General features: G+C 42.2%; 1 protein-coding gene across 1 annotated transcript; it reads right to left on the reverse strand.

The window, feature by feature from the left end:
• Positions 1 to 12,854: 12,854 nt before the first annotated feature.
• LOC122044408 (myb-related protein Zm38-like) lies at positions 12,855 to 13,829 on the reverse strand. Its single transcript, XM_042604894.1, has 2 exons — positions 13,408 to 13,829; positions 12,855 to 13,328 (listed from the first exon to the last, which is right to left on the reverse strand). The coding sequence occupies exons 1-2, from the start codon at positions 13,668 to 13,670 to the stop codon at positions 12,923 to 12,925; spliced, it is 669 nt and encodes a 222-aa protein (XP_042460828.1). The 5' UTR covers positions 13,671 to 13,829; the 3' UTR covers positions 12,855 to 12,922.
• Between the last annotated feature and the right edge of the window lie 13,692 nt (positions 13,830 to 27,521).

Genomic DNA, 27,521 nt, shown 5'->3' on the forward strand with positions numbered 1-27,521 from the left:
GTTAAGCAGGACTCTTCCCAAGGGGTTGTTGGTCATCACCACGATAGTGTGGGCAAGGAAATAAGGGCGAAGCCTCCGAGAGACGAGTACCAAGGCAAATGCGAACTTCTCAAGACTGGTGTAGTGAGATTCAACATCCTTTAATATATGATTCAAGAAGTACACTGGCTGTTCTTCGCCGTTCTGTCGAAGCAGAGCCGAGTCGACAGCGTGCTCGGTCGAAGACAGATAAATCTGAAGCGGTTCACCGGCAGTAGGCTTAGCTAGTGCAGGTAGTGAGTTCAGATATACTTTGAGTTCCTCGAAGGCCTGGTCACATTCTTTGTCCCATTGGAACTTGGTGGCTCGGCGCAGAATCTTGAAGAAAGGTAGGCTCCGGTCAGACGACTTAGAGATGAACCGCGATAATGTTGTTACCCGACCAGTGAGGCGCTGAGCTTCCTTCAAGTTTCTTGGAGGCGGCATGTCCTGGAGTGCCTTCACCTTGTTAGGATTTGCCTCAATACCCCGCTCGGTGACTATATATCCAAGGAAGCGCCCACTCTTCGCGCCGAACAGACACTTCTGAGGATTTAACCTGATTCCGTATGCCCGGAGGGTCTGGCAGGTCTCCTTGATATCGGTACAGAGATCGGCAACTCGGAGGAATTTAATTAATATGTCGTCAACATATACCTCCATGTTACGGCCGATCTGCTGCCAGAACATTTTGTTCATCAGCCTTTGGTAGGTGGCTCTTGCGTTCTTTAGGCCGAACAACATTACGTTATAGCAGTACATACCGTCGGCAATGATGAAGTTAACTTTCTCTTGGTCTTCTTGGGCAAGCGACACTTGATGATACCCCTGATATGCGTCCAACATGCATATCAGCTCGCACTCGGCCGTGGAGTCCACCATCTGATCTATCCTGGGCAAGGGATAGAAGTCCTTCGGGCACGCCTTGTTAAGATCCTGAAAGTCGATATAGACCCTCCATTTATTGCCCGGTTTGGAGACTAGCACCACATTGGCGAACCAGCTCGGAAACTGAACTTTGTGTATATGGTCGACCACCAACAGTTTCTCAATCTCCGCCCAGATAATTAGGTTATGCTCGGCGCTGAAGTCCATTTTTCTCTGCTTCACCAGCCGAGCGTCCGGTCGGACGTGGAGCTCATGTTGTGCGACGTTTGGGGAAATGCCGGGCAGCTCATGGGTAGACCAGGCGAACACGTCATGGTTCTACTAGAGACAACTAATCAGCTTGGCATTCTGCCCAGCCTCTAGGTCAGACGCTATGAAAGTTGTCACCTCTGCTCGGCTTGGATGTATCTGTACTTCCTCATTTTCTTCATAAATTAAAGTAGGGGGCTTCTCGGTTATGGTGTTTACCTCTATCCGAGGTGTCTTCTGAGCGATCTTAGCCTTGATCTTGACCATCTCGGCATAGCATCTCCGAGAAGTCAGCTGATCCCCCTTTACTTCTCCAACTCGATCTTCTACTTGAAACTTAATCTTCTGGCAGAAGGTTGAAATGACTGCTCGAAATTCATTGAGGGTCGGACGACCCAAAATGACATTGTAGGCTGAGGGGGCATCCACTACGATGAAGTTGGTGGCCCTTGTCCTCCGGAGTGGTTCCTCCCCGACCGAGATAGCCATCTTGATTTGGTCGATCGGTAAGACTTCATTGCCAGTGAACCCGTATAGAGGGGTCGTCATTGGCAACAGTTCGCCTTTGTCAATTTGGAGCTGGTCGAACGCCTTCTTGAAAATGATGTTGACCGAGCTGCCTGTGTCAACGAATATACGATGAATAGTATAATTGGCGATTACCGCTCGAATAATGAGTGCGTCGTCGTGTGAAACTTCAACTCCCTCGAGATCATGGGGACCGAAGCTTATCTCAGGTCCGCTGGCTTGCTCTCGACTACAGCCCACCGCGTGGATTTCTAACCGCCGGGCGTGTGACTTCTGGGCCCGATTAGAATCCCCGCCGGTCGGCCCGCCTGCTATGATGTTGATCTCGCCTCGAGCAGTATTGCTCCGATTTTCCTCCTCCCGAGCGGACGACCTGCTTTGCTCGCGCCCGGCTCTTGTCGGCTCCGCGCTTCTCCGATGAGGCCGCCTTGGTGATCGCCTTGCTTCTTCTCGTCGATCGGCCTGATGATGCTCGTGTCGCCGGTCAGGAGAAGGGGATCGACGTCGATAACTCTTAGGCACCGGTTGGGCGACCGGATCGAACCCGCGACAGTCGCGAGTGTTGTGAGATGTAGACTGATGGAATGAGCAGAACAAAGGGGGTTCATACCTACCCCTTGGGCTTCGGCAGTTCTGCGACAACATGCTGGACGACATGTGGCCTTGCTCCCTGGTGTGGGCGTACTCCCTCAGTGTTGGTGCAATATCCCTAGGTCAAGGTTGACCTGGTTGACTAAGCTTGAGTTGGCTCAAGCTTGAGTCTCTATGTTTGAGTTTCGATATTTAACAATAAAAATAATACGTGGAGATTACAGGTGTAATCATCCGATTGGGGAGATTGCTGAAGTAATTCCCCTCTGATTAGGGTTTGACCAGTCTGAGTTTGAAGAAGAGTCAAGTAGGTCAAGATTGGCTAGATACTTGACTGGGAAGTCCTGGTGAGTGAAGATAGGCGAAAGTCCTGGTGAGTGAAGCCAGACAGGTGAAAGTCTCGGTGAGTGAAGCGGGGGCAGTGGAAAAATCTTGGTAAGTGAAGCCAGGTGAAAGTCCTAGTGAGTGAAGCTAGGCAAAAGGAAAGTCCTAGTGAGTGAAGCTAGGCAGAAGGAAAGTCCAAGTGAGTGAAGCTAGGCAAGTGAAAGACCTGGTAAGTGAAGCCAGACACGAGGAAATCCAGATGGGTCAATGTTGACCAGACATCTGGTGAAAATCCAAGTAGGTCAAAGGGATTGACCGGATACTTGGCACGAGGAGAAAAGTCCAAGTGGGTCAAAGGGATTGACTGGATACTTGGTGAAGGAGTCCTAGCAGGTCAAAGGTGATAAGATGCTAGGCATGATATACCAACAGGTCATGGTTGACCGGATGTTGGTTTAGGGGACTTTGGATTTGGTTTTTCGCAAAAACCATGAGCTGGATCGATCAGCCGATCGATTGGCTCATGCCCAATCGATCGACCAATCGATTGGGTGAGTCCCCGCGACAAGCCTCCTCCCAATCGATCGGTGGATCGATTGGGAGAAGCTCGCGATCACACAGAACAGCTCTGGACCGATCGATCCAGGCAATTCCCGAGAGCACAGAGGTGCTCTGGATCGATCAGCTAATCGATCCAAAGCCTCCCCAATCAATTGAGAGCAATCCAATCAATTGGGATCCGACCGTTAGCGCAGATATTAGCTGTTGGAGAGCGTTTCTTCGGTACTTCTTCGATTCTTCTCCACGGGCGATCACAGAAGCTTTCTACAGCTATCTTTTCTTCCTCACCGCCTGTTCTTGAAGGTTCTTGGAGGCTCATCCAAGTCAAGAGGCGAGTTGCAACAAGAAGCAAAAGAAGCTAGGGTTTTCATTGTAATCTTGTAAGATTCATTTGTATTTTTCTTCTTTCTTTCTCATTGTTGTATTGTGAGGTTGTAAGGCTTCTCCGCCTTCGGTAGTTACCGAGAAGGAGTGTTTTTATAGTGGAGGATGTGTGAGTGTGTAGATCCTTGGACTAGTCACCTCTTATTGAGGTGGATACCAAGTAAATCCCTAGAGTTAGCGTTGTTGTTTGTGTTTCTTGTATTTCCGCTGCACATCATCTCAAGAAGCGAGCAACAACGATCGCGATGAGCTATTCACCCCCCCTCTAGCTACATTTCGGTCACAACAAGTGGTATCAGAGCAAGGTTGCTCTTCACCGGAATCATCGCCGGAAGGGGCAAAAAACTAGAGGGTGAAGAAGTTGGAGCAATTCTACAAGTCGAAGACTTCATTCAAGAAGCTCAACTTCAAATGGATTTCCAAGATGGACTTGGATTCGATACAAGGGTGCCTCCACCGTTCACAATGATGAGCTTCGATCTTTGAAAATCAAGGATCAAAAATTTCTTGATGGTGGAGATAGAGCAATGGTTTGCTCTCATGGAAGGCTTCGAAGCTCCAACAAGTTCAAAGGGAAAAGTTCTCAAGAGAAGCAAGTGGAGCCAAGAACAAATTCAAAGGAGCGAGGCAAATGATAAAGTGACCAAGCTTTTGGTCAATCTATTACCTAGCCACATTTTGGAGCAAACTGGAGAATTCAAGGATGTCAAGGAGCTTTGGAGCAAATTGGCAACGATTCATGATATCCCCTCCACTGTACCAATCCAAGAAGAATCAAATGAGGGTGATTCATCGAATTAAGATAAAAAAGAAGAAGAAGAGGACTCCGAGGTTGAGAGGTGCTCAATATCGGAAAAAGAAGTCCTAGAAGCTTCATCCTCAAAGGAGTACAACCAAAAGAGCAAGGAAGGAGCATATTCCTTGTTTCATGTACAAGAGGATGAAGAGGAAGATGAAGTCTCCACCTCTAGGATTGAGGGAGAGAGACCTTTGTTGACATCAGATCAAGAAGAAGGAGAAGCTTCTACATCCGGGTCAAATGGAGAAGAATATGTTGCATCCTCCAAAAATCAAGAAACATCAAATGGAGGAGCAAGTGTCATCCCTACACATAAAGGTAAAAATGGTTCAATTAAGAATAAAAATCATATTATATGTTTTAAGTATAGGGAACATGGGCACTACAAAAGCAAATGCCCAAAATTGGCCAAGAAGAAGAGTCAAGTGGCACTAAAGGGCAAGGAGAAACCCAAAGAGACCACTCCTGGAATAAAGAAGAGCAAGGAGCACATTGTGTGCTTCTCTTGCAATCAAAAGGGACACTATTGTAGTCAATGTCCCAAGGGGAAGAAAGTGGTCAAAGCTCAAGGAGGAAGCACAACTCAAGGGGGAACCTCCAAGGTAAAACGCAAGGTATCATTTGTTGAACCTACCCTTTTAAATAATGGTAAAAAGCATGCTAGTTCTAATTTATATCATTTTAATGCTATTTACCATAAAAATGGGAAGCATGATAGCATTAAGGAAAAACATGTAGCGCTTCATGCTAAAACCACCACACCTAGGTCTAGGAAGGTAGATAAAAATTTAGGCAAGAATTCTAAGGATTTTAGTTACAAGCCTAAAAATAAAATTGCTCAAGGATTAAATAAAAAACCAAAAACTAAGGATTTAATGAGAGAAAATCAAGTTTTGAGGTCAAGACTTGATAAATTAGAAAAGACCTTAAAAAGGATGAAAAATATCCAAAAAGGGCAAAATGAGCAAAATCTATGTTTAGGACAACAAGGGGCATCCAAGGGTCATAGAGGTTTGAGATACAAACCTAAAACCAAAAAGGATGTGCTTTCTTACCATAGAGTTCCATATAGTTATGGAACTAACCCTAGGCCTAGTGGTCAAGTCAAAAATATAAGGGAAGTTATCCCTAGAAGTATCTTTGCAACAACAAACGTGACTAAGACTTCTAAGAAGTCTAAGAAAGTCACAAAGAATGTCACAAGGGAAGAAATCCCTAACGTTGACTTAGAAAAGATGACCAAAGACTCTAAGAAACCTAACAAGGTCACTAGGAAGGTATCTAGGGAAGTTATCCCTAGTGAATACCTAGAGCATCCAAGGAGCACCAATAGGTTTTGGGTTCCTAGGATCATTTTCTCTACTCCTTAGATGGGTTAGAGAGTGTCAACTCCGATTAGAAGGGCAGTTAACCCAACTTTGATGAAGTTGACACTCGGAGAGCATTTTCAAGGTTATTTTTAATCTTTGAAAATGAAAAGGATTATGATTTACTCTTGAAATGAGTAAAAAGTGCCATAATTTGAGAAAATTGATTTTAAATTAAATTGGCATAAGTGGGAGAATCGTAAAGAAATGTCAAGTTGGGATTTTGACATTTTATTGGGAAGTTAAAGGCAAATCTAAGCCCTATTTTAATTTGTTACTCTTTAAAAGAGTAATTTGTGCCAAAATTTGAGGAATATACTTAATTTAAATTGGCACAATGTAGGAAAAGCAAAGGAAATGCCAAAATTGGGGTTTGACATTTTTTTGGGAAATATTGGGCGATCTAGGTTTAAACTTTAAGTTAGCTAAGGTTTAAGAATACTTAGATAGTCATTTTAGGTATTTTATTTATGCTAAGTTACCATGCTTTGTTTGCCCATCATATGTCATGATATCATATTTATTCTTGCACTCATGTCTTAGTATGAAAAACACAAAATACCATGTCATGTTATACATATACATCATGTAGTTATAGGAAATTTTCTTTTGAAAATTATTTATCTTTAATGTATGTCATAACGCATCATGCATTATTTTAATTCCTTGCAAACTAAGGACAAATGACATTCATTAACAAGCAACATCCTTGGTGGATGTTCCTAACCTCAAAATGCCTAGATAGATATGCATAATCCCTAGATTAGGGCAAAACCAAAGTTCACATCTCACTAAAGAACTATAAGGTGACTTGTATGTGGTTTCGTACACATTAGATACAAGTGAGATGTTAGGGTGATGAACAAAACTCAAGGTGTTGATTAAGTGTATTCTTTTGAATTTTAAGTTCATCAAAACAACACTAGTTATGTGTTTTCCAATCATTGGGAAAACTAATGTACAAGTCATGTGCATTGAGCCCAAAGAACATGGTTGGATATTGGTTTTGAAAAAGGTTTTAAAATGCTTTTAGAAAATCTTGATGAAGACTATATTTTGATAGTAATCATCATTGAAAAATTAGACACAAACTAGAAGAAAACACTAAAGTTTTTACAAGTTTTCAAGTTTGTGTCAATCTTGAAAAATAGAAAGTATTTTCATAGAAAACTATTTTTTCTTGATAGTATATGCCCTAAGTAATGACTACATGAATTTTCATGATTTTTCGAATTTTGTAGAATTTTTGGGGAGTTTCTGAAATTGATTGAAAGTGAATTTCAACATTTTCAGAGCTTCAATCGATCACCCGACCGATTGGAGCGCCTCAATCGATCGGGCGATCGATTGAGAAGGCATTTCTCACTAGCAAAAGCTCGTTGGATCGATCCACACAGTTTGAATCAATCGGCGGATCGATTCAGCTGGGTTCAATCGATTGGGACTCAACTCCAATCGATTGAAATGCTGATTTTGGCTGGGTAAGCTAGAGTTTAGCATTTTTTGTCTATATAACCCCTCCTTACCCCTTAAAACACATTTGTATACATTTAGGAGGAGTTTCATGATGAAAACAAGGATAGATTGGTTAATGAAGACTAAGTAGAGGTTTAGATTAAGGTTTGGTTTCAATATTGAATTTTTGAACCTCAAAACTTCTAAATTTAGGTTTCCTATATGTTTAGGGATTCCAAGTCATTGTTGGTGCAATGACAGAAGTTACGTACATGTCTTTAGGGGGAGTTACTCTTTAAGGACATGAAAATCTATTTTTTATACACCTTGGAAGATGGTTAACCTTCCTTAGCGTAAATGCTCAAGGTTGAGCATTTTAAATATAATGAGGAGTGAATATCTTCATTGTTTGGGTGTTCATGCTCAACGATGAGCATTAAAAGATAATGAAGGGTATGAGACTTTCATTATCGTGTTGAACACAACGAGTGAAGTTGTGAACAACGGTGAGTGACTCTTCAGGGAGAGAGTTTTTGATGTGTGCCAATAGGGGGAGAATGTGTGGTTATGTTAGGCCTTCATTACCTAAAGAGGGAGTTTGCCCTCTAGGAAAGGGGGAGAATGAAGGAAACCCTCATTCATACATTGACATGAAGGAAATTGAGGCTATGAGATTAGCCTAACTTAAAGGTGTTGTCAAATATCAAAAAGGGGGGCATTGTTGATGCAATATCCCTAGGTTAAGATTGACCTGGTTGACTAAGTTTGAGTTGGCTCAAGCTTGAGTCTCTATGTTTGAGTTTCAATGTTTGACAATAAAAATAATACGTGGAGATTATAGGTGTAATAATCTGATTGGGGAGATTGCTGGAGTAATTCCTCTCTGGTTAGGGTTTGACCAGTCTGAGTTTGAAGAAGAATCAAGTAGGTCAAAATTGACCAGATACTTGACTGGGAAGTCCTGGTGAGTGAAGTTAGGTGAAAGTCCTGGTGAGTGAAGCCAGGCAGGTGAAAGTCTCGGTGAGTGAAGCCGGGCAGTGGAAAAATCCTGGTAAGTGAAGCCAGGTGAAAGTCCTAGTGAGTGAAGCTAGGCAAAATGAAAGTCCTAGTGAGTGAAGCTAGGCAGAAGGAAAGTCCTGGCGAGTGAAGTTAGGCAAGCGAAAGACCTGGTGAGTGAAGCCAGACATGAGGAAATCCAGATGGGTCAGGGTTGACCAGACATCTGGTGAAAGTCCAAGTAGGTCAAAGGGATTGACCGGATACTTGGCACGAGGAGAAAAGACCAAGTGGGTCAAAGGGATTGACTGGACACTTGGTGAGGGAGTCCTAGCAGGTCAAAGGTGATCGGATGCTAGGCATGATATACCAACAGGTCATGGTTGACCGGATGCTGGTTTAGGGGACTTTGGACTTGGTTTTGGCAAAAACCATGAGCTAGATCGGTCAGCGACAAGCTTCCTCCCAATCGATCGGTGGATCGATTGGGAGAAGCTCGCGATCGCACAGACCAGCTCTGGATCGATCGGCGGATCGATTCAGAGCCTCCTATCGATCGCCCGATTGATTGGGAGCTGCGAGTTTGCGCGATAAGCCCTGGATCGATCGGCCGATCGATCTAGGCAATTCCAGAGAGCACAGAGACGCTTTGGATCGATCAGCCGATCGATCCAAAGCCTCCCCAATCGATTGGGAGCAATCCAATCGATTGGGATCCGACCATTGGCGCAGATATTAGCCGTTAGCGAGCGTTTCTTCGGTACTTCTTCGATTCTTCTTCACGGGCGATCACAACAACTCTCTACAGAGATCTTTTCTTCCTCACCACCAGTTCTTGAAGGTTCTTGGAGGCTCATCCAAGTCAAGAGGTGAGTTGCAACAAGAAGCAGAAGAAGCTAGGGTTTTCATTGTAATCTTGTAAGATTCATTTGTATTTTGCTTGTTTCTTTCTCATTGTTATATTGTGAGGTTGTAAGGCTTCTCCGCCTTCGGTAGTTACCGAGAAGGAGTGTTTTTATAGTGGAGGGTGCATGAGTGTGTGGATCCTTGGACTAGTCACCTCTTATTGAGGTGGATACCAAGTAAATCCCTAGAGTTAGCGTTGTTGTTTGTGTTTCTTGTATTTTCGCTGCACATCATCTCAAGAAGCAAGCAACGATGATCGCGACGAGCTATTCACCCCCCCTCTAGCTACATTTCGGTCCCAACACTCAGTTCGGGGCCCTCTTGGAGGTTAATGGTTGGATGGCGGTCGTCGTTCAGTCGGCGCCGATGGTTTGGATGGAGCCTCCTTCCTTCGGGCCGCTTGGGCTTCTTCCACGTTTATGTACTCATTGGCCTTCTCCAGCATGCGGTCGTAGTCGCGAGACGGCTTCCTGACGAGCGATCAGAAGAAGTCCCCGTCCACAAGCCTTTGCGTGAACGCGTTCATCATGGTCTCGGACGAGACCGAGGGGATATCCATCGCCACCTGGTTGAAGCGCTGGATGTAGGGTTGTAGAGTTTCTCTCTAGCCTTGCTTCATGGAAAACAGGCTGACGCTCATTTTCTGATAACACCTAATGCTCACGAAGTGGTGAAGGAAAGTCGTTCGGAAGTCTTTGAAGCTCCGGATAGACCCGTCCGGCAACCTTCTAAACCACCGTTGGGCCGAGCCGGAGAGCGTAGTGAGGAAGACTCAGCACTTGACTCCATCTGTGTACTGATGAAGGGTAGCAGCATTATCAAACTTGCTGAGATGGTCATCCGGGTCGGTCGACTCGTTATACTCTCTGATCACTAGGGGAGCGTAGTGTTTCGGCAGCGGATCCTGCAGAATGACCTCCGAGAATTGTCGGTTGATCCGCTCGGGTGATGAATCGGCTCGGGGGGCTTTGCCTTTTCTTTCGTCTCGAGCGGGGGCCTCATCTGAGGAACCCCTATCTAGGTTGGCCTGAGTGATCTCTGAGGGCATCTGAAATAACGCCCGGTGAAATGGAATGGGCGCTGGCGGAACTTCTCCAGGAGTGCCGGTTGGCATCTTGTTCTGTCCCCATATAGAGAGTTGCTCCGGTCGGTCTTCATGCGCTGCTCGGCCTCCCGAGGCCGATGTTACTTGCTGTGCCAGTCGATCGGCCAGCGCCTTTTGTTGCTGCTGCTCAATTAATTTTGTGGCTCGTACTTGAATGAGCACATCGAGCTCTTCTGGAGTGAGCGTCACGGTGTGGAGACGTCTAGCTTCCTCCATCTTCTCCGCTCGGATTCAAGTGCGTTCCTACAGACGGCGCCAAATTTGATTCTGTCCGAGTGCGAGTAGACGGATGCTGGGAAGATGGCGCTCACGTTGACTGGATGTCGGCTGAAGACGATGTGGACCTCCGACGAGCTAAGCCTGCAACCACAGAATCGTTAGTGCCGAGCCAGGGAGGGGCTCCACAGCGATGACTCTCTGACACTCAAGTCAGTCACCGACAAGCGAATGAAGGATGAAGTAGAAAGGAGCAGCGCAACTGTAGCTACAGTAATCCCAAAACATACCTCCGACGAAGTCTGGGGGTCGAGTTCTTATATAGGGTTCCTGAGAGGCGCGCACATGTTTCCCGAGGCGTGCACACTTCTCAAAGTATACCTGGAAAGGATGTGTCGAAAAAGCGTGCCTGACGTCATACCTTAACAGCCCGGGCATATCTCTGACGTGACAGTGGAAGCTTCCACCGTACGATTCTCTGTCTGCCCATGCCGCCGACCACGCCGCCTATCAATGACACTGATCCCCAGGAACATATTGCCAATTGCTCTCTTTTTCTGTTATTGGGTCGAGCGGGAGAGCTGCTCGGCCAGTCGGCCATCCGGACAATGCAACGGCCGGGCCGAGCGTCAGCTCGGCCGATGAGCTGCTGCCGGCTACACCCCGTCGGTCGAAGGAGTCCTTCTTGTCAAGTCGAGGCTGCATCCACTGTTTGCCGAGCAGGATGGTTGCTCGGCCTTCGTGTCTCCCTGGTTGAGTATTATGAGCGTCGGAAGCTTGGTGTCTGACCGAGCTGTCGAAGTGTTGGACCGACTACTCTCTATCTGGTAACCAGGAAGGTAGTTCATCCGATCGGACGTCCACCTAACGTTGATCACTTTGACCACCTGTCAAACGGGCCCTACCTTATCACCGGATCACTCACCATCCTCGATATTCCAGCAGGCAACGTTCTCTTCCTCCTCCCCTGACATGTTACGGAGGCGTCGGACGAGCGACGGCAGAGGTAGAAAGAGAGTCTCAGGGGAGTCGTGGAATCAACAATTCTGGAGCAGGGAAGGGAGGAGAATGATGGCAATTATGGACTCTAATTATAAACTTAATATCAATCATATAGAAATTTGCCAACTATTAACTCTTTAGGTTGGTGTCTTCCAATTTGTACTATTTATTTAATGAGTTTCAAAGATTCTTGGTCGTTTTGTACCATGTATGGGGCATCCTGATTTATTGGGATTGAACATGGTGGTTCGGATGAGATATATCAAAATTTAAATTATATATATATATATATATATATATATATATATATATATATATATATATATATATATATATATATATATACACGGTATTAAAAATTTTAATATAACAAACATTTATATTGATATTATATCAAATTTTTAATATGATATAAATTTTATATTATATATAGTATCGGTATAATATATTAAAAATTTCAATATAAATTTTTTATCGATATCGATACTGAAAATTTCAATATGATATTATATCATATCAAAATTTTTAATGTGCAATTAAATCGGTATGATTTTATATATTTCAATATGATATGTATGATTTATTAAAATTTTAATATTTTTTTCTAATCCTACTCATATTGAGATATAATATCCTTTATTGCAAACTTATGATTGATATTAGAGAATTTTTGCTTCTTTCAATGAGTAGTGATCAGTGGATGGATGGAGCCACGGTCCGGAGTGTTTAATTTAGTTTGGATCATCAATCCTCTTTTGCCCGTGGTTGATGATGAACTACCCAATTTCAAAATTTATTGAACCAAGTTAACACCTCTAAGAGCTAAGATGGTCAATTGATCCAAAGGATAAGTGAAAATGAGGGATGTTAAAGATCTCCTAGTTGTCGTCGTGATCTCATGGATTTTACTTGTGAATAAGAAGAGTGGATCATCACTAAAAGATCATTCAAGCGTTACGACCTTGGAGAATAATCGCCAAGATCACGATTCACAACTGATCAAATGGAATTCATTATGTCAAGATAAAAGTCTAACTACCATGCTAACAGCAAGTGATTTTCAATTGAATCAGCCTGGTCACATTTCCCTGATTTACTTACCATCGACCTGTGCATCCCCCTCTTCTTCTTCCTTCTTCTTCCCCTGATCACGTACCTACATGCATTTAAAAGGCTGAACAGAAGAAGAGTAGAGCGGGTGACAGAAAGGCACACCCAACAGAAATTCAGATACTGTCCCTGTCATCCACTTAGTATGTAATCAATTGTTTAATCTCACCGGCACCACCACACCAACTAGATTCCAAAATTAATTAAGTAGAAATGTTCCATTCCCCACAATTAGAACTCTATTGATAAAAAAGCGCACTCAAAATTACTATTTTTTTTTCCAAAATGAGAATTATTGCGCCCTTAAAAAAATCCAAAGTTAAGAATTTTATAATTTTAAATAAGCCCTTTGTCAATTGCCGATATATATATATATTTTAAATATTCACTGATGTTACATGGCTTAATTAAGCTGCTGAGAAGCTACAGTAGTTGAATTCTAAGCGTTGAGGACGAGGAATCCTGCCGTCTCGAGCTCTTTTGCTGCTCCGGAGCTTGAGAGGGAGGGCCAATGCAGAGCTCGAGATTGAGGTCCGGGAACTCCGACAGCTGCCACGCCGACGGCGATGGCTCCTCTTCGCAGCCGCCGGTACTGCTGCTCTTGTCTTCAATGTCCACAAATCCAATCGCGAAAGGAGTTGTTGTTCTCTTTGGGACTGAAGTCGGAGTCGGCGCCGCGTCGGAAGAAGCATGATCAGCGCCGGCGATGGGCCGGTGCGTCACCGGATCGATTCCCCTGCTCAAGAGCTTCCTTCTGATGTGAGTGTTCCAGTAGTTCTTGATCTCGTTGTCGGTTCTCCCGGGCAATCGCGCAGCTATCAGAGACCACCTGCGATCATAAATGCACAAATCACTTTAAATTCTGCAAAAAAAAAAAAACAAAAACAAACAAACAAACGACTGAGTACTTGTTGCCGAGGAGGCCGTGGAGCTTGATGATCAGCTCGTCCTCGTCGTCGGTGAAGTTGCCGCGCTTGAGGTCGGGGCGGAGGTAGTTGATCCAACGGAGGCGGCAGCTCTTCCCGCATCGGAGGAGGCCGGCGGCCTTAGGCAGCGACCGCCAGCACCCCTCGCCGTGGGCGCGGATGTAGGCCACCAGCCGGTCGTCCTCCTCCTTAGTCCACGCTCCCTTATTCGTGTGCGCTTTCTCGCAGCACGGCGACCTGCCCATCAGCTTCTATATCTATGAACTACTGTGGCCTACCTCACCGCTATCTCTCTCAATCCATCTACTACTTATATACAGCCAAAGAATTAAAGATGAGCCCGAGCGATCAGAACTGGTACTGCGTGTCCTAGAGAAGAGAAGGATCCATCGATCGAGTTGGTGAGGAAAAGGTAGGAGGAGGTCGAAAGGAAGGTAGGCGTACCCTACAACTATAAGGCTTGGGATGAACCTCATGATTGGTCGCCATGACCGGCCAACGAGGTGGGTAGGTAGGTGTAAACTGTAAATCGAATTAAGGGGAGGAACAGCAGTAACAGCAAAATCTAAGCAGCTAATGTTAATTAATTAATTACCTTGCTATATCTTACTAATTGATCCATCCTGAGTTTTATGCATATTCAGAAGGAGACGAATTGTGGTGGATGTGTGACAAGAACAAGTTACCATAAACGGGGGGAGTTGGCCGGGAAGAGGGTGAGAGGGCCATCCTTACCCGATTTTTTTTTTTTTTTTCATGTGAAGCATATGGCTCGCATTACTACAGTTTGGTCGCCGAACCCAGTAGCAGTACCGACTGCATTTTTTGCTTTTCGGCCTCGAGCTAGTGCTGATTGAGACTCCCATCTGTCGTCCTTCAATCAACGCCATGCGCTATTTCTTAGCGTCGCGGAAATAGTTTCTTGTAAAATACAGTTAAAAAACACACCGAACGCGAGATGAAAGGAGGTAAATCATACCGAACGGCTTCCAATGTGATCTAACCCTTCACTCCCGGGCTAAGATGCAGTGGCAGAGACGCCTAAGCAGTTCTCAAGTATATTGTTGTTCGATTCCTAGTTATAGTAAATTGTAAAGATTTTTCTCGGTTGAGATGAAGAATCTAGGACGTTAGTTGCTAGACGAAGAACTATTTGCACCTCCGAATTTATCTTAGTAGTCAATGAAAAATTTTTATAGTGCCAGACCGATTCAAAAAGTTGACTATCTGGATTGACATAAAAAAAATGATTTGACCTTTCTAGGGATCCTGTGATTCGACTTTTCTTCGAGACTCTGCACTGACGAGAGTTTTTTATCAATAGCTTAGCTTTATATCAATAGCTTGATCGTACCAAGCCTATGTAATTACAAAATCATCTTGTAGAATGATATGTTGTCCCCGATAAATATGTTGTCCCCGATAAAAATTCAGAATAGGTAGCTTCTTCCCTTCCAACTTTGAGAGTTTCCTATCTTACACGACTCGACAATGAATTCTGTTTACTTACGGCCCATCTTAATTTACCTTATGTTAATTGAATTAAATTTATCATTGATCATTTGTTAAGAAGTTAATTACATAAATTTAAAATTCTAATCTTTGATCAATAAAAAGCTTTAGTTTTTCTCAAGACCACGAGAACTTCATGCATCAGATTCTCTTTTAAGACAAAATATTTTTATTTAAAGTATATCTTGGAGAAATTAAATCCTTTGGTTCGTAATCTCTGGTCCTCTCCTAGTCCCTTCCGTAATTTTCACATTTGATCGCGATCAGAATTTGACCAAAATTGACTACGATCTCTTCTGAGTTCATCTTCCCATCTAGATTATAGTTTGGATTGAGCTAGACGGCTGGAGGCTACCAGCGATCGGCGGGTCGTCCCCCTGGTCAGTATCATATAGTTCATCCAATCACCGGCGATCTCTGGCGGCTTGGCTTAACCCAAACTATAACCTAAGTGGGAAGATGAACTCAAAGAAGATCACAGTTAATTTTTACCATATTCCGACCTTGATCCGACGTGTAAATTACGGAAGAAACCATGAGAAAATAAGAGATTGTGGATTAAAGGATCTAAACATGGAAGATAGATTTTTTTGTTCAAAAGTTTAGGATCAAGAGGTACCTTGGTCATTTTCTTCTTTTATTTGGATGTTTCTTACGGAGAATCACTTCCCTTGCATTTCTCCCTGTGCCCCTTTCCTTTATAAAGCAAACAAAGAATGGTAGTTCCCACCTATTCTTTCACTCACCTAATTTCTCTCCCCGTTTCTTTCTCCTTTAGGATACATGGACTTATGACGACAAAAAGTATTTTAAGAAAGATAAATTTAAAAAATAATTATTTTGATTAATCCCTAGCTTGATTTTGGGGGGAGAAATGGATAAGAATATTACTTAATTACTAAATCAACCCTTATAAACAAATTAATCACATGTTGTCTAAGGATAGCAATGGGTATCTAACCTAAATGATGGCTGCAAGTTTGTGACTTCATGTATCACTAAAGATCATGTCTGAGTATCAATAACAATACTAATGCTATCCTCAAAACTTATCGCATCTTAACAACTTGAACCAAACAAAAACCTACAAACGCAAGTATGAAAGTTCTTAGATAATATTATTATTTTTGACTAGCTACATGAGTGGGCATAGATTCTCTCTCACTAAATGATGCAGTACTTGAGGGTTGTGCCTTTCAGTAGTGACTAGATTTTCCTCCTACAAGGGATCCAGTACTTATCTGTTCTGCACAAAGCAGTGGAGTACTGCAACACCAGAGCTAGGCAGACTCACAGAAGTTAGGGGAGTACGTACATTTTTGGTTTGTGTTGCAGGGAATTAGGTAGAGTTGTCTGGGAAGGAAGAAGATGAAGTCCACATGGTCACTGCTGTCACCAGATGCCAACTCCATGGCAGCTTATGAGACCCAGAAGGAGAGAGAAGAGTAATGTGGTGGGTAAAGCTACTAAACTAAGGAATGAATGATGTGGTTGTGGTTGTACCTTTCTTTTGGGCAAGCATGAAAGGGGGGAGTTAGGGGGAGGATGAGGTTAGGTATGTTTGGCCTGTTGGTCTGAGCATATGCACCTCCATCCTCTCGTGGGGCACAAAAACTTTATCAACAGTAGCGTGTCATGTTTAGATTTTTTTACAAGATTAAACAATGAATGTGTCAAGGAATCTCTCATTGTGCTATTGGGATGACGCTCAATTGCGCACATAATCAATGGAAGAAGTTCATCACGATAGCTGATCAGAAAAGAATTTGAATGATCTCCATTGCCATCTTTTCAGCAGTTCTTTCCCTCTCGAGACTCCCTGGATTTTGGTTTGATACTTCATTCTGAGATTGTGATCGGAAATGAGATTATAAGCATAGTCTTGATACTCAGCAATATTGTTACAAGAAACTATTGTTGAATCAGTAACATCATGTTTGACATTCTCAGAAGTCTGGTGACAATTCTCATGTAGATGTTGAGTCAACAGAATTTGATACAACAACAACTTGATTGATCTCGACTACTTTTTCCTCTGTCTGTGCATCCTTGCTGACAAATATAGTAGCTTCTGGGCTTCTTGATATAGAATCAACATTCTTCAATTCTTCTGGTTCACTGCAAGAAAGATTTATTTGCTTCTTTATATTGGTGCAGGATGTACTAGAATTGAATTTGAGTTTTTGTCACGTCCCGGGAGAGTCTCTGTCAGAAGAAATTTCGGCAACATATCCCCTGTACGAATGACAATCTGAAACTTTCTACAATGTCCTCAGGGCCACATATACCTCCGTCAACACGGCTGGAACAATATATATAAAAACAAGTAATCACCGTACAGTTTAATAGTAAAACTATACAAATGCAATAATAAGAAAACTAAGTCAAAAATCCTACTCAACTACACTTATAAAGCTCAAAACCGATATCCTACTCCACTACACCCATAAAACACAAATTACAACGAACTCACCTCTTTTGCCATCAAGGTAGGCATGTAGCAAAAACACATCTAAATAAAACTCATCGACAATAAATATAACACAATATCCAAGTGTCAAAATTAGAACAAGTCTAAAAAGTACAATAGGAAAACCAAAAGATAAAACACATCCTCGCGATCTGCAGAGGACTAGCGACTGAAACTCCTCCGAATAGCCTCAACCTGAAAATAGTAAATATCCACGGGGTGAGTCAACTCCTCAGCAGGTATATTGACATGCATAGTAAGAAAATAACAACTAGCACTAATCAGGCGTACAGTCTCCTGGTATAAAAATGATAAATACAACTGAAATAAACAGAAGAAAAATGTATTAATCAGGACCTGGTGTATGGATAATCAACCGAGAGGAAGAGGAATCCTATATGCATGTCAAACAAATGCATCCATCCAATATGCAACATACAAGTGCAGCAAACACAAGCAATAAATGTATCAGTGCGTATGATGCCAATGATATGTCCTGGTCACCCCTACTCTCCAGTCAACCGTCTCACACACGATGGTGAGACCGAGTGGGTAGGGCTGTGACAACCGTGCACTCTGCCATCACTACTCCTGATGAGTGACCGAGTGGATTGGATGCTATCGGAGTACACCTATCCTCCTACCCCAAATCATAAGTGGGGGAGCGCAATGCTCTCATCTCCCTAAGACAATCCAGATGAGGGATCCCTGATGTGCTACCACGTTGCGTCACGCTACCCATGAGTGGACCAGGGAAGCACTGACAGAGCAAACTACCACACACCCTGCCTGATATACCACTAACCCATGAGTGGTTGTGTGTGCAGATCCATGAAACTGGCGATGAACTCAACAATAATGGGGCTACCAATCGCACAGCATGCAATCATGCAAGATGGTGCATGATACTAAGCATGGGAATATCCTAAACTTATCCATCTCTACATAATGTGTACCATACGACAAAGAATCAAATCAAATGTCTAGGCACATAGATCAGATAGGGTATAAAAACCTAGGTCCTGAACATAATGAAGCATGATTATGTCACTACCCCTATAAGCATGTATAATCAGGTAGATACTAACATGAAGTGCATAACAAGTAACAAAACAAGCATGTAATAGGTATCGGATAGTGACCAACCAAAGTAGATAAGAAACATAATCATTACTATTTGTTAAAAACATTACTCATATCAAATGACAAATCTAAAAAGATAAGTCAAAGTACCCACCTCCAATAGAAAGGTCCAATCTGGTAATCAAGATACTCGTCTCGCGTCAAAGTCCTGTATTATCAAACATATAATTTTAGCTAATTCCGATTTGTATCCAGTAGCTAAATTAAATTCCTATTAAACCAAGAACCCTAATCCACATCACACTATTATCATCCTTTATAGAAATGAAATAACATCAAGACTCACCCAAATCCGTAAACCCGGCTGTTGAGTCACTATCGGAGACGCGTGCTTTGGGGGTATAGTGGACGGAACTAGGAGATGCTGCTGCAGAAACAAACAATGACAGAATCCACTGTGATCATCCAACAACTCAACACAAACATCCCTAATTCAATAGTTAGGAATTCTAACAATAATTTTCCCTAATTTACACTGCTGTGGAAGTTAACAAAAATCCTTACCTAACTTCCTCTTCTTCGATGATGGCAGTAAGAAATCAGTTGCTGGTGGTGGCACAGGTCAAAAGACGCCAACGCACAGTGAGCTCCTGCCAGAATATGATTCTCTTCGGCAAAGGCAGAGGGTAAGGAAGGGAAAAACAACGATGCTAGGTCAAAGTTGGTGGCTACTGAGGAAGTGAACCGGAGCAGAGGGATGGCGATGACATAAGGACCTCGAATGGTGGCCACGGCAGGGCGGCAGTGGTTCGCCAGTGGCAGATAGTGGTCGTCGTATCCCTGGTCTCGGCTTGCTCTGGCGAAGGTCAGTGCGGCAAGCCCTCTACCGACGTCGGGTACGGAAGCTAGGGCTCGGCGGTGATTCGGGACTAGGGAACAGCGTCAGAGCAGGGGAGATCGCGTGGAGAGGCTGGCAGAGACGGGAAGCAGAGAAGGAGAGAAAGAGTCGGACACGACTTTAATACCCTCGGGGGAGAAGAAAAAAGAGGAAGGATCGGGAGGGTGGCTCGGCTGGCGGTGGCTCACGCTCGCCGATGCTTGGGCAGGGACGGAGGATAATGTAAGAGATCGGTGGCCGGCTAGAAGGGGGTTGGATAGCTATGTCACCCCCAATTTCGATTCTTCTCTACAAGGTTAGTTAAGCAAGCGAAATACGAAAACTAAAGCAATGAAAATAAACAAGTAAGAGCAAACGCTAACACAAATCCTTTACGTGGTTCGGAGATTGCTTGCTCCTACTCCACGGCGTGTCCTTGAGGTGGACGAACCCTTGATCCTTCGGTGGATCAATCTCCGACAATCTCCGGCTAGCTCTTACTCCTTCTCGGTGGAGTATAACCTCTCACAAAGCTCTCTTCCTCTTACAAGATGAAGACTTAGATTAGGAGGAAGAGAATGACTTGGAAGCTTTTGACAATTGCTAAGGAGTTATTCAACAAGCATGAGTAACCTCCTTCAAGCCCCAAAGCTTTCCTTAAATAAGAGGAGAGAGTTGATCATCATATCAAATCATCTCGGCATCAGTCGACTGGCAAAGCCATCAGTCGACTGGTGTTACCGTTGGAGGTAGCCAACGGCTACTTTGCAGCACCAACAGTATGCCAACGGTCATTTACCAGTCGACTGCTAAAACATGTAGTCGACTGATCCACACTGACCGAATGAACAGAACAATTCTGTTCGCACCCAGTCGACTGCGCGGTCGAGTGCACCAGTTGACTACTGAAACATGCAGTCGACTGCTACAGTACTGCTACAGTAACACTACAATACTGCTACATTAAAACCCTAAAACTAGAATTTACTCCGAGTATAATTTCTCATACACTCGTACCCTCACCCTTACGACTCATTTGACGCTTCCTTTGCAGCTTTAACCTCTTGCCTTCAAGCCTACTTCCTTTGGCTCTCGTCCCTGGGATGCATTCAAGCCCGCGGCTCGTCCCCAATGCCATCCTTCGCGTATGCCTCGAAGTCGCTTCCCTCGGCCCTTGTCCTCGCTGTCTTGACCACGGTCCCTCGGATGCTTCATCCTTCACCGGACCTGAAGCTATCAACCTGAGTCGCATGTGTATCCTACAAACTTGCACAACTCAAATACACATATCAAATACAAGGGTGAACCTAACTTAAACTCTTTGACACACACATCAAAACTATGATCGTACCGATCAAAACCTAGGTCGATTGCACCAACAGATAAGAGAGTGAGAGGATTAGGTAGAGGCGAGGAAAGCGTTCGGTTTCGGCCACGAAGAGGAAGAGAAACCCTTGGCCGAGGGGTTTAATCACGAGGGAAGGAGCGTCGCGGGCGGCAGCGGTTGGAGAAGTTAGGGTACAGCAGGGTTCGGCGGTCGGGAAGCGGGGCGCAAGCAGAAGGGAATCGGCGACTAAGGAAGAGGAAATGAAGAAAAAAGAAAAATCAAATATTTCCTCGCTAAAACGGGGTAGCCTAAACAGGCTTTCCCGGGACCCAAATTTTATCTATGTAACCGAAGTCATACAGTCTTTGAAAAATTCCCAGAAAATTTCTAAAAATTCTAAAAAATTCTGTTATGGTGATTCGCCCATTTTCGGTATTTTACAGTTTTGGTATTGTCAAAGGTTCAAGTTAAGTCATGTTATGATCTAACAAGTTAACTAAATGTGCAGGATATTTACTCAACCGGAGAAATCTTAGCAGATCATAGAAGCCGGGTAGGAAGCCCAAGTGGGTCGAGAGGACCCGACACTTGGCATAGAAGCTCGATAAGTATGGAGGACCATAGATCGAGGGAAAGTCCTGGTAAGCCGATCCAATGCTAAGTAGCAAAGTCCAAACATGTCAGGAGGATAAATGTTTAGCAGGTAGGTTGAGGTAAACAAACTGGAGAGGAGCGATAGTGAGGTCGTGTTCCGGGAAGAAACAAACCTTAGGTCGCTGATCCAACTGAAAAAAGTTAGAAAGTTTCCAACTTGAGATCAAGATAGTGTTAATGTCAATTTCTACTCATGCATCATACTATATTGTGCTAACCTTTGTTTTGCAGGGATATATTATGTTTAACTCTATTTTGCAAGAACCTGCTTGATCAGTCGACCTAACCTAGGGATCGATCGACCGAACTAATTTGACTCATACCAGAGATCAAACCAAAGCAGAGCGAAGGTCTGATCAAAGCTTAATCGGTTGACTAAACCAGTAGATCAATTGACTGAACGTAGTTAATATAGCACAGATCAGATCGATTAGAAGCAAATTAGAAGACGGCATGATCGGTCGACCGAACACAAGAATTAGTTGACTGAACATTAAATGCAATTAAAGTTCATTAATGGAGGATCTCGACGAACAGGGAAACAAGATTGATCGGTCGACCGAACATGGTGATCGGTTGACTGAACCATTAAAGTTAATAAATGTGTGAAGATCGGATCTCAGCACAGAAGGAAAGCACAGGGTTCAGTCGACTGATAGAAAGTTCAGTCGATCGAACGGTTTATCAATCAACCGATCGAGACTTATATAAGCAGAGCTTGAGGCTCGAGGCGAGTAATCAATTTTGAAGTCAACATTGTGTAAAGCTCCTGTTCGTTCTGCTACCCTGCGCTTCACTTTCACAAGCAAGCTGCTCCATCCAAAAGTACCGACCGACTTCTTCTTCTATCTAGTATCGGTATAATTTTTGTTTATGCTTGTATTGTTTTAATTTCTAAAATATAGTAGTTTGTTACTATCTTACATTCTTCATATTGTACGTATTGCTTCTTTATGAAGATTTCAAAAAAAAGAGTTTTAGTGGATTGTCCAACGGTGCGATCAAGGATCGCAGGTCTTGGAGTAAGAGTCGACCTAGGCTCCGAACCAAATAACCAACTTGTGTCATCTGTATTGTTTTCATTTTGATTTTCATTGTTTATTCTGATTTATTTTACAAGCAAAAGAAAAGTTTTTAACGTGTGATATTCACCCCCCTCTATCACATCTTTCGATCCTTCAATTAGTATCAGAGTCTGGTAGTTCTGAATTTACTTAATTGTTTTTCGAGCAAATTTTAAAAACTTTTTATTTCTTTCAAAAAGATTCTTCTTATACGCTTATCTCTTTTTATCCTGCACTACTAATTCCAAGGCGAGAGTCTGGGAAATTTTTTCTTTTCTGAACTCTTTGATTGCAAGAATGTCGAACTCCTACCAAGAAGGGTATAGCACCATCCACCCTCCATTGTTCAAAGCAGAAAATTTTAGCTACTGGAAAAACAGAATGGAGTGTTACCTCAAGTCCGACATTGAGCTCTGGTTCACCATAATCAAAGGACACACTCCTCCAATGATTGATGGAAAACCAATAGAACCAGAAGACTGGACTTCCCCAATGATCAAGAAGGTACACTAAATTACAAGACAATCAACACCATCTAATGCGGGCTAACCATGGAAGAACTAAACCGGGTCGGGCTGTACGAAAATGCAAAAGATCTATAGGACCATTTGATAAAGCTACACTAAGGAACCGATGAATCTAATGTAAATAAGAGAGATTTACTATTAAATAATTTATTTAATACTAAAATGCTTCCCGAAGAGATGGTCACACAAATACACGCTCAACTAAAGGACATACTCAACGACCTACATCTGATCAGACACAACCTTGAGAATTGCGACACGATAAGGTACACACTAAATGCCTTCCCGAGAAATGCTTTGTGGGCATGAATAATAGATGCATACAAGTTTCTAGGGATCTTTCAATTCTTAAATTAGATGAACCTTTTTATGAATTAGAATTACACGGATAGTCTAACTCGAGTGAAGTCGAGAAAGGGATTTCTTTGTATACAGGATCGAGTAAAGAAACCAAGACCAGAATCCAAAAGGAACCAAAAAATGAGTTGGACTCAGACTCAACCAATGAAGAAGAGCTGGTCAACATGGTCCGAAAACTACTAACAAGAAAGAAGTTCAAAAGGAGCACCAAGAAGGCACTAATTAACCATACGCTAAACAAATCAGAAATGATTTGTTATGGTTGCAACAAGAAGGGGCATTTTAAAAATGAATGCCCTAACCTGAAGGAAGAAAAGCCAAAATCAGCAAGAAGGAAGAAGGCCTCCCAAGCAACGTGGGATGAATCATCTTCCGAGAAATCCGATGGGGAAGAATAGAAGCATTTGAGCCATCTTGCCCTTATGACAAGAAACGAAGATTCCGAGTCTGAGGAAGAGTACGAGTCCGAGACCGACACCAAATCCGAGGGAAGCCACGGATCTGTATCCGTTTCCGAAGGTCTCGATATGGTAACATTTTATTCCAAGTCAAACTTACTTAAAGTAGTTAAATGCTTGTTTAAAAAATTTAAAAAAAATCCGAAAAACAAAATAACTTACTATTTAAGGAAATAGACCACCTTAAGGAGAAAGTTAACTTGAGTAACTCGACTAATCATGTTCAAGTTGGAAGTTCAACCCAAGTTGCAAAACTTGAAAAAGAAAATTTCAATTTGAAAGGTCAAGTCGAGCAACTCAAGAAAACATTGAAAAGTTTGAATTAGGATCCAAATGTCTAAACATGGTACTTGGGTTGCAACGAGCCGTGTACAACAAATCAAGACTTGACTATATATAGACCAAACAAAATCAACAAACCATACCTATCTTTAATTAGTCTAAATGTTAGAAGATAAGTCCAAGCATGAGATCCAATAAAATGCTTAATCAAACCAATCAAACTAAATCTTTATTTAATCCCTAAGAATCAAATTCACTACTTAGATAGATCATATCTAAGCTATGACTCGGGGGGAGCAAATAGAAAAACTGTTCAACCAACTTGATTAACCAACTTTGTATGCTTAGGATTAGGTTTACTTTTTTGCTTAGAATGGTTAGTTAAAAAGGTTTACCAAACCCTAATAACATAGCATCGGAATGGATTGAGATGATAGTACGTCAAGGAAGCTTTGTCGAAGGCACGTCTAGGTTAAATCTTGTGTATTCTACCTAGTGTACTAGACTTAGTGGATCTTACCGAAGCTACCCTAGACAAACATGGATTAGTTAGACCAAAACCAAGTATTAAGTTTTTTAGGCAAGACTAATTTGAAAAGTATTCACAAAGTGGTCTACCATTGATACACAAGGTCATATGTCTCGCCACTGACTGAAAACTTATCCTTAGGAAGTTTACTTGATTAAACCAAAGCTAAGTTTGAATCTAACATGAGCTCAACAACCTTTTTTAAAATACTTAATTAAAATTAATTATTTAAAAACTTAATTAATTTCAAACTTAATCTCAAACTTAATTAATTTCAAACTTCCTTACTTTCAAGCTTAATTAATTTTCAAACATAATTATTCTAAAACTAAATTAAATATTAATTTCAAATTTAAAAATTAATTAATTTTCAAACTTAATTAATTTTCAAACTTAATAATTTTAACTTAATTATAAACTTAACTAATTTTTAAACTTAATTAATTTCAAACTTACATAATTTCAAACTTAATTAATTTTCTAATTTAATTATTTTAAAACTAAATGAAAAATTCATTTTAAATTTAATTAATTTTCAAACTTAATTAATCTAAAAGTTAATTAATCTTCAAACTTAGTTATATTAAAATTAAACTATACTAAACTTAATTAAATTAAACCAATTAAAATTAAACTAAACTTAATTTAACTAATAAAATTAAAATAAACTTAAAATTAAATTAAAATTATTAAGACTGAAAACTTAAATTAAAACTATTAAAATAAAACTTAAATTAAATTAAAATCAAACTACAAAATTAAATCAAAATTAAACTTAAAAATTAAATTTATTAACTTAAATTTAAACTAAACTTAAACTAAAATTAAACTACAACTAATATTAAAATTAAACTAAACATAATTAACTAACAACTTAAATTAATTAAATGTTCAGTCGATCGAAGCCACGGTTCGATCGACCTAACATAGCGTAACTTTTGCAAAACAGAAAATATTTACCTGTCGACCGAACACCTGATTCAATCGACTGATAATGTAAATGTTGGTGCAATATCCCTAGGTCAATGCTGACCTGGTTAACTAAGCTTGAGTCTTGATATTTGAGTTTCGATACTTGACAATACATGGAAATTACAGATGTAATCATCAGATTGGGGAGATTGTTGATACAATTCCTCTCTGGTCAAAGAATGACCAGTTAGATGTAAAGAAGAGTCAAATAGGTCAATGTTAACCGAATACTTGACTGGGAAAGTCCTAACTGGAGGTTAGGCAAGGGAAAATCCTAGTGAGTGAAGCAAGGTGAAAGACCTAGTGAGTGAAGCTAGGTAGGCAAAAGTCCCGGTGAATGAAGTCGGGTAGTTGAAAAATCTTGATGAGTGAAGCAAGGTGAAAGACCTAATGAGTGAAGCTAGGCAGGTGAAAGCCCCGGTGAGTGAAGTCGGGCAGTGAAAAATCCTAATGAGTGAAGCCAGGTGAAAGACCTAGTGAGTGAAGCTAGGCAGGTGAAAGTCCCGGTGAGTGAAGTCGGGCAGTGGAAAAATCCTGGTGAGTGAAGTCAGGTGAAAACCCTAGTGAGTGAAGCTCGGTGAAAGTCCTTGTGAGTGAAGCCAGGCAGATGGAAAATCCTGGTGAGTGAAGCCAAGCAGATGGAAAGTCCTTGTGAGTGAAGTTAAGCAAATAGAAAGACATGGTGATTGAAGCCAAACACATGAAAATCTAGGTGGGTCAAGGTTGACCAGACACCTGGGGTTGGGAAGCCCAAGTAGGTCAAAGGATTGATTGGATACTTGGTACGAGGAAATCCAAATGGGTCAAGGGTGACTGGACATCTGGTGGAAGTCCAAGTGGGTCATGGATGATCGGACAGTTGGCACAAGATGATAAGTCCAAGTGGGTCAAAGTTGACCAGACACTTGGCACGAAGAAAAAAAGTCCAAGTGAGTCAAAGGATTGACCGGACACTTGGCGAAGAAGTCCCAGCAGGTGAAGGTTGATCGGATGCTAAGCACGAGGAGTCTCAACAGGTCACGATTGACTAGATGCTGGACTTGGGGCACCTTAGACTTGACTCGGGCAAGCTAGGGTTGGTCAATTTAATCAAGTGATCAAATTGGACCGAGCCCAATAGATCAGCTGATCGATTGGGTATAATGCTGTGATAAACAGCATCCCAATCGATCAGCTAATCGATTGGGAAGAAATGTCATGAGCACAGAACATTCCCCAATCGATCAGCTGATCGATTGGGCACCTCCAATCGATTAGGTGATCGATTGGAGGTTGTTTCTCACGCGTGGATGCGAGGAAGGATGAATCGATCAGCCGATCGATTTAAGCCTTCCCAATCAATCGACCGATCGATTGAGAAACGACCGTTGCGCTGGATGCAGGTTTTCGACGGCTAAGATTGTTGTGATATGGCGTGGCAATAGATTAGGAGCAAGCAATCGATTGGGAGCCCTAGGAGTGCACAGTATAAAGCCCGTGGCGAGCTTTCTTCTCATCCGCACTTACATGATTCTTCACTATGACTCATCGTCGGACTAAGAGCTTGAAAGAGAAGTGTTGTTGCACTTTCCAAAGGGTCCAGAGGCATCTACAAGATACAAGGGTTTAAACAAGAAGGTTTTTCATTTGTATTATCTTGTATTTACTTCTTGTTTCGAGTTGTATGCTTGTGTGAGTTTGTACGAGGTTTTTCCACCTCCGGTAGTTACCAAGAAGGAGTGCTTTTCTTAGTGGAGAGTGTGTCATGTGTGAATCCTTGGATTAGTCACCTCTTCTTGAGGTGGATACCAAGTAAATCCTCTTGTTAGCGTTGTGAGTGTTTACTTCGATTTCTTTTCCGCTGCACATCATCACGAAGCATCAAGATAATGAATGCGACGAGCTATTCACCCCTCTCTCGCTACAAATCGACCCTAACAGTAAATTCATCATCAACAATAACAAAAAGGTCGATCTTTCTTTAATTATTCGGTCGACCGAA

This window comes from Zingiber officinale, chromosome 2A (genome assembly GCF_018446385.1).
Source record: "Zingiber officinale cultivar Zhangliang chromosome 2A, Zo_v1.1, whole genome shotgun sequence".
Lineage (NCBI taxonomy): Eukaryota > Viridiplantae > Streptophyta > Magnoliopsida > Zingiberales > Zingiberaceae > Zingiber > Zingiber officinale.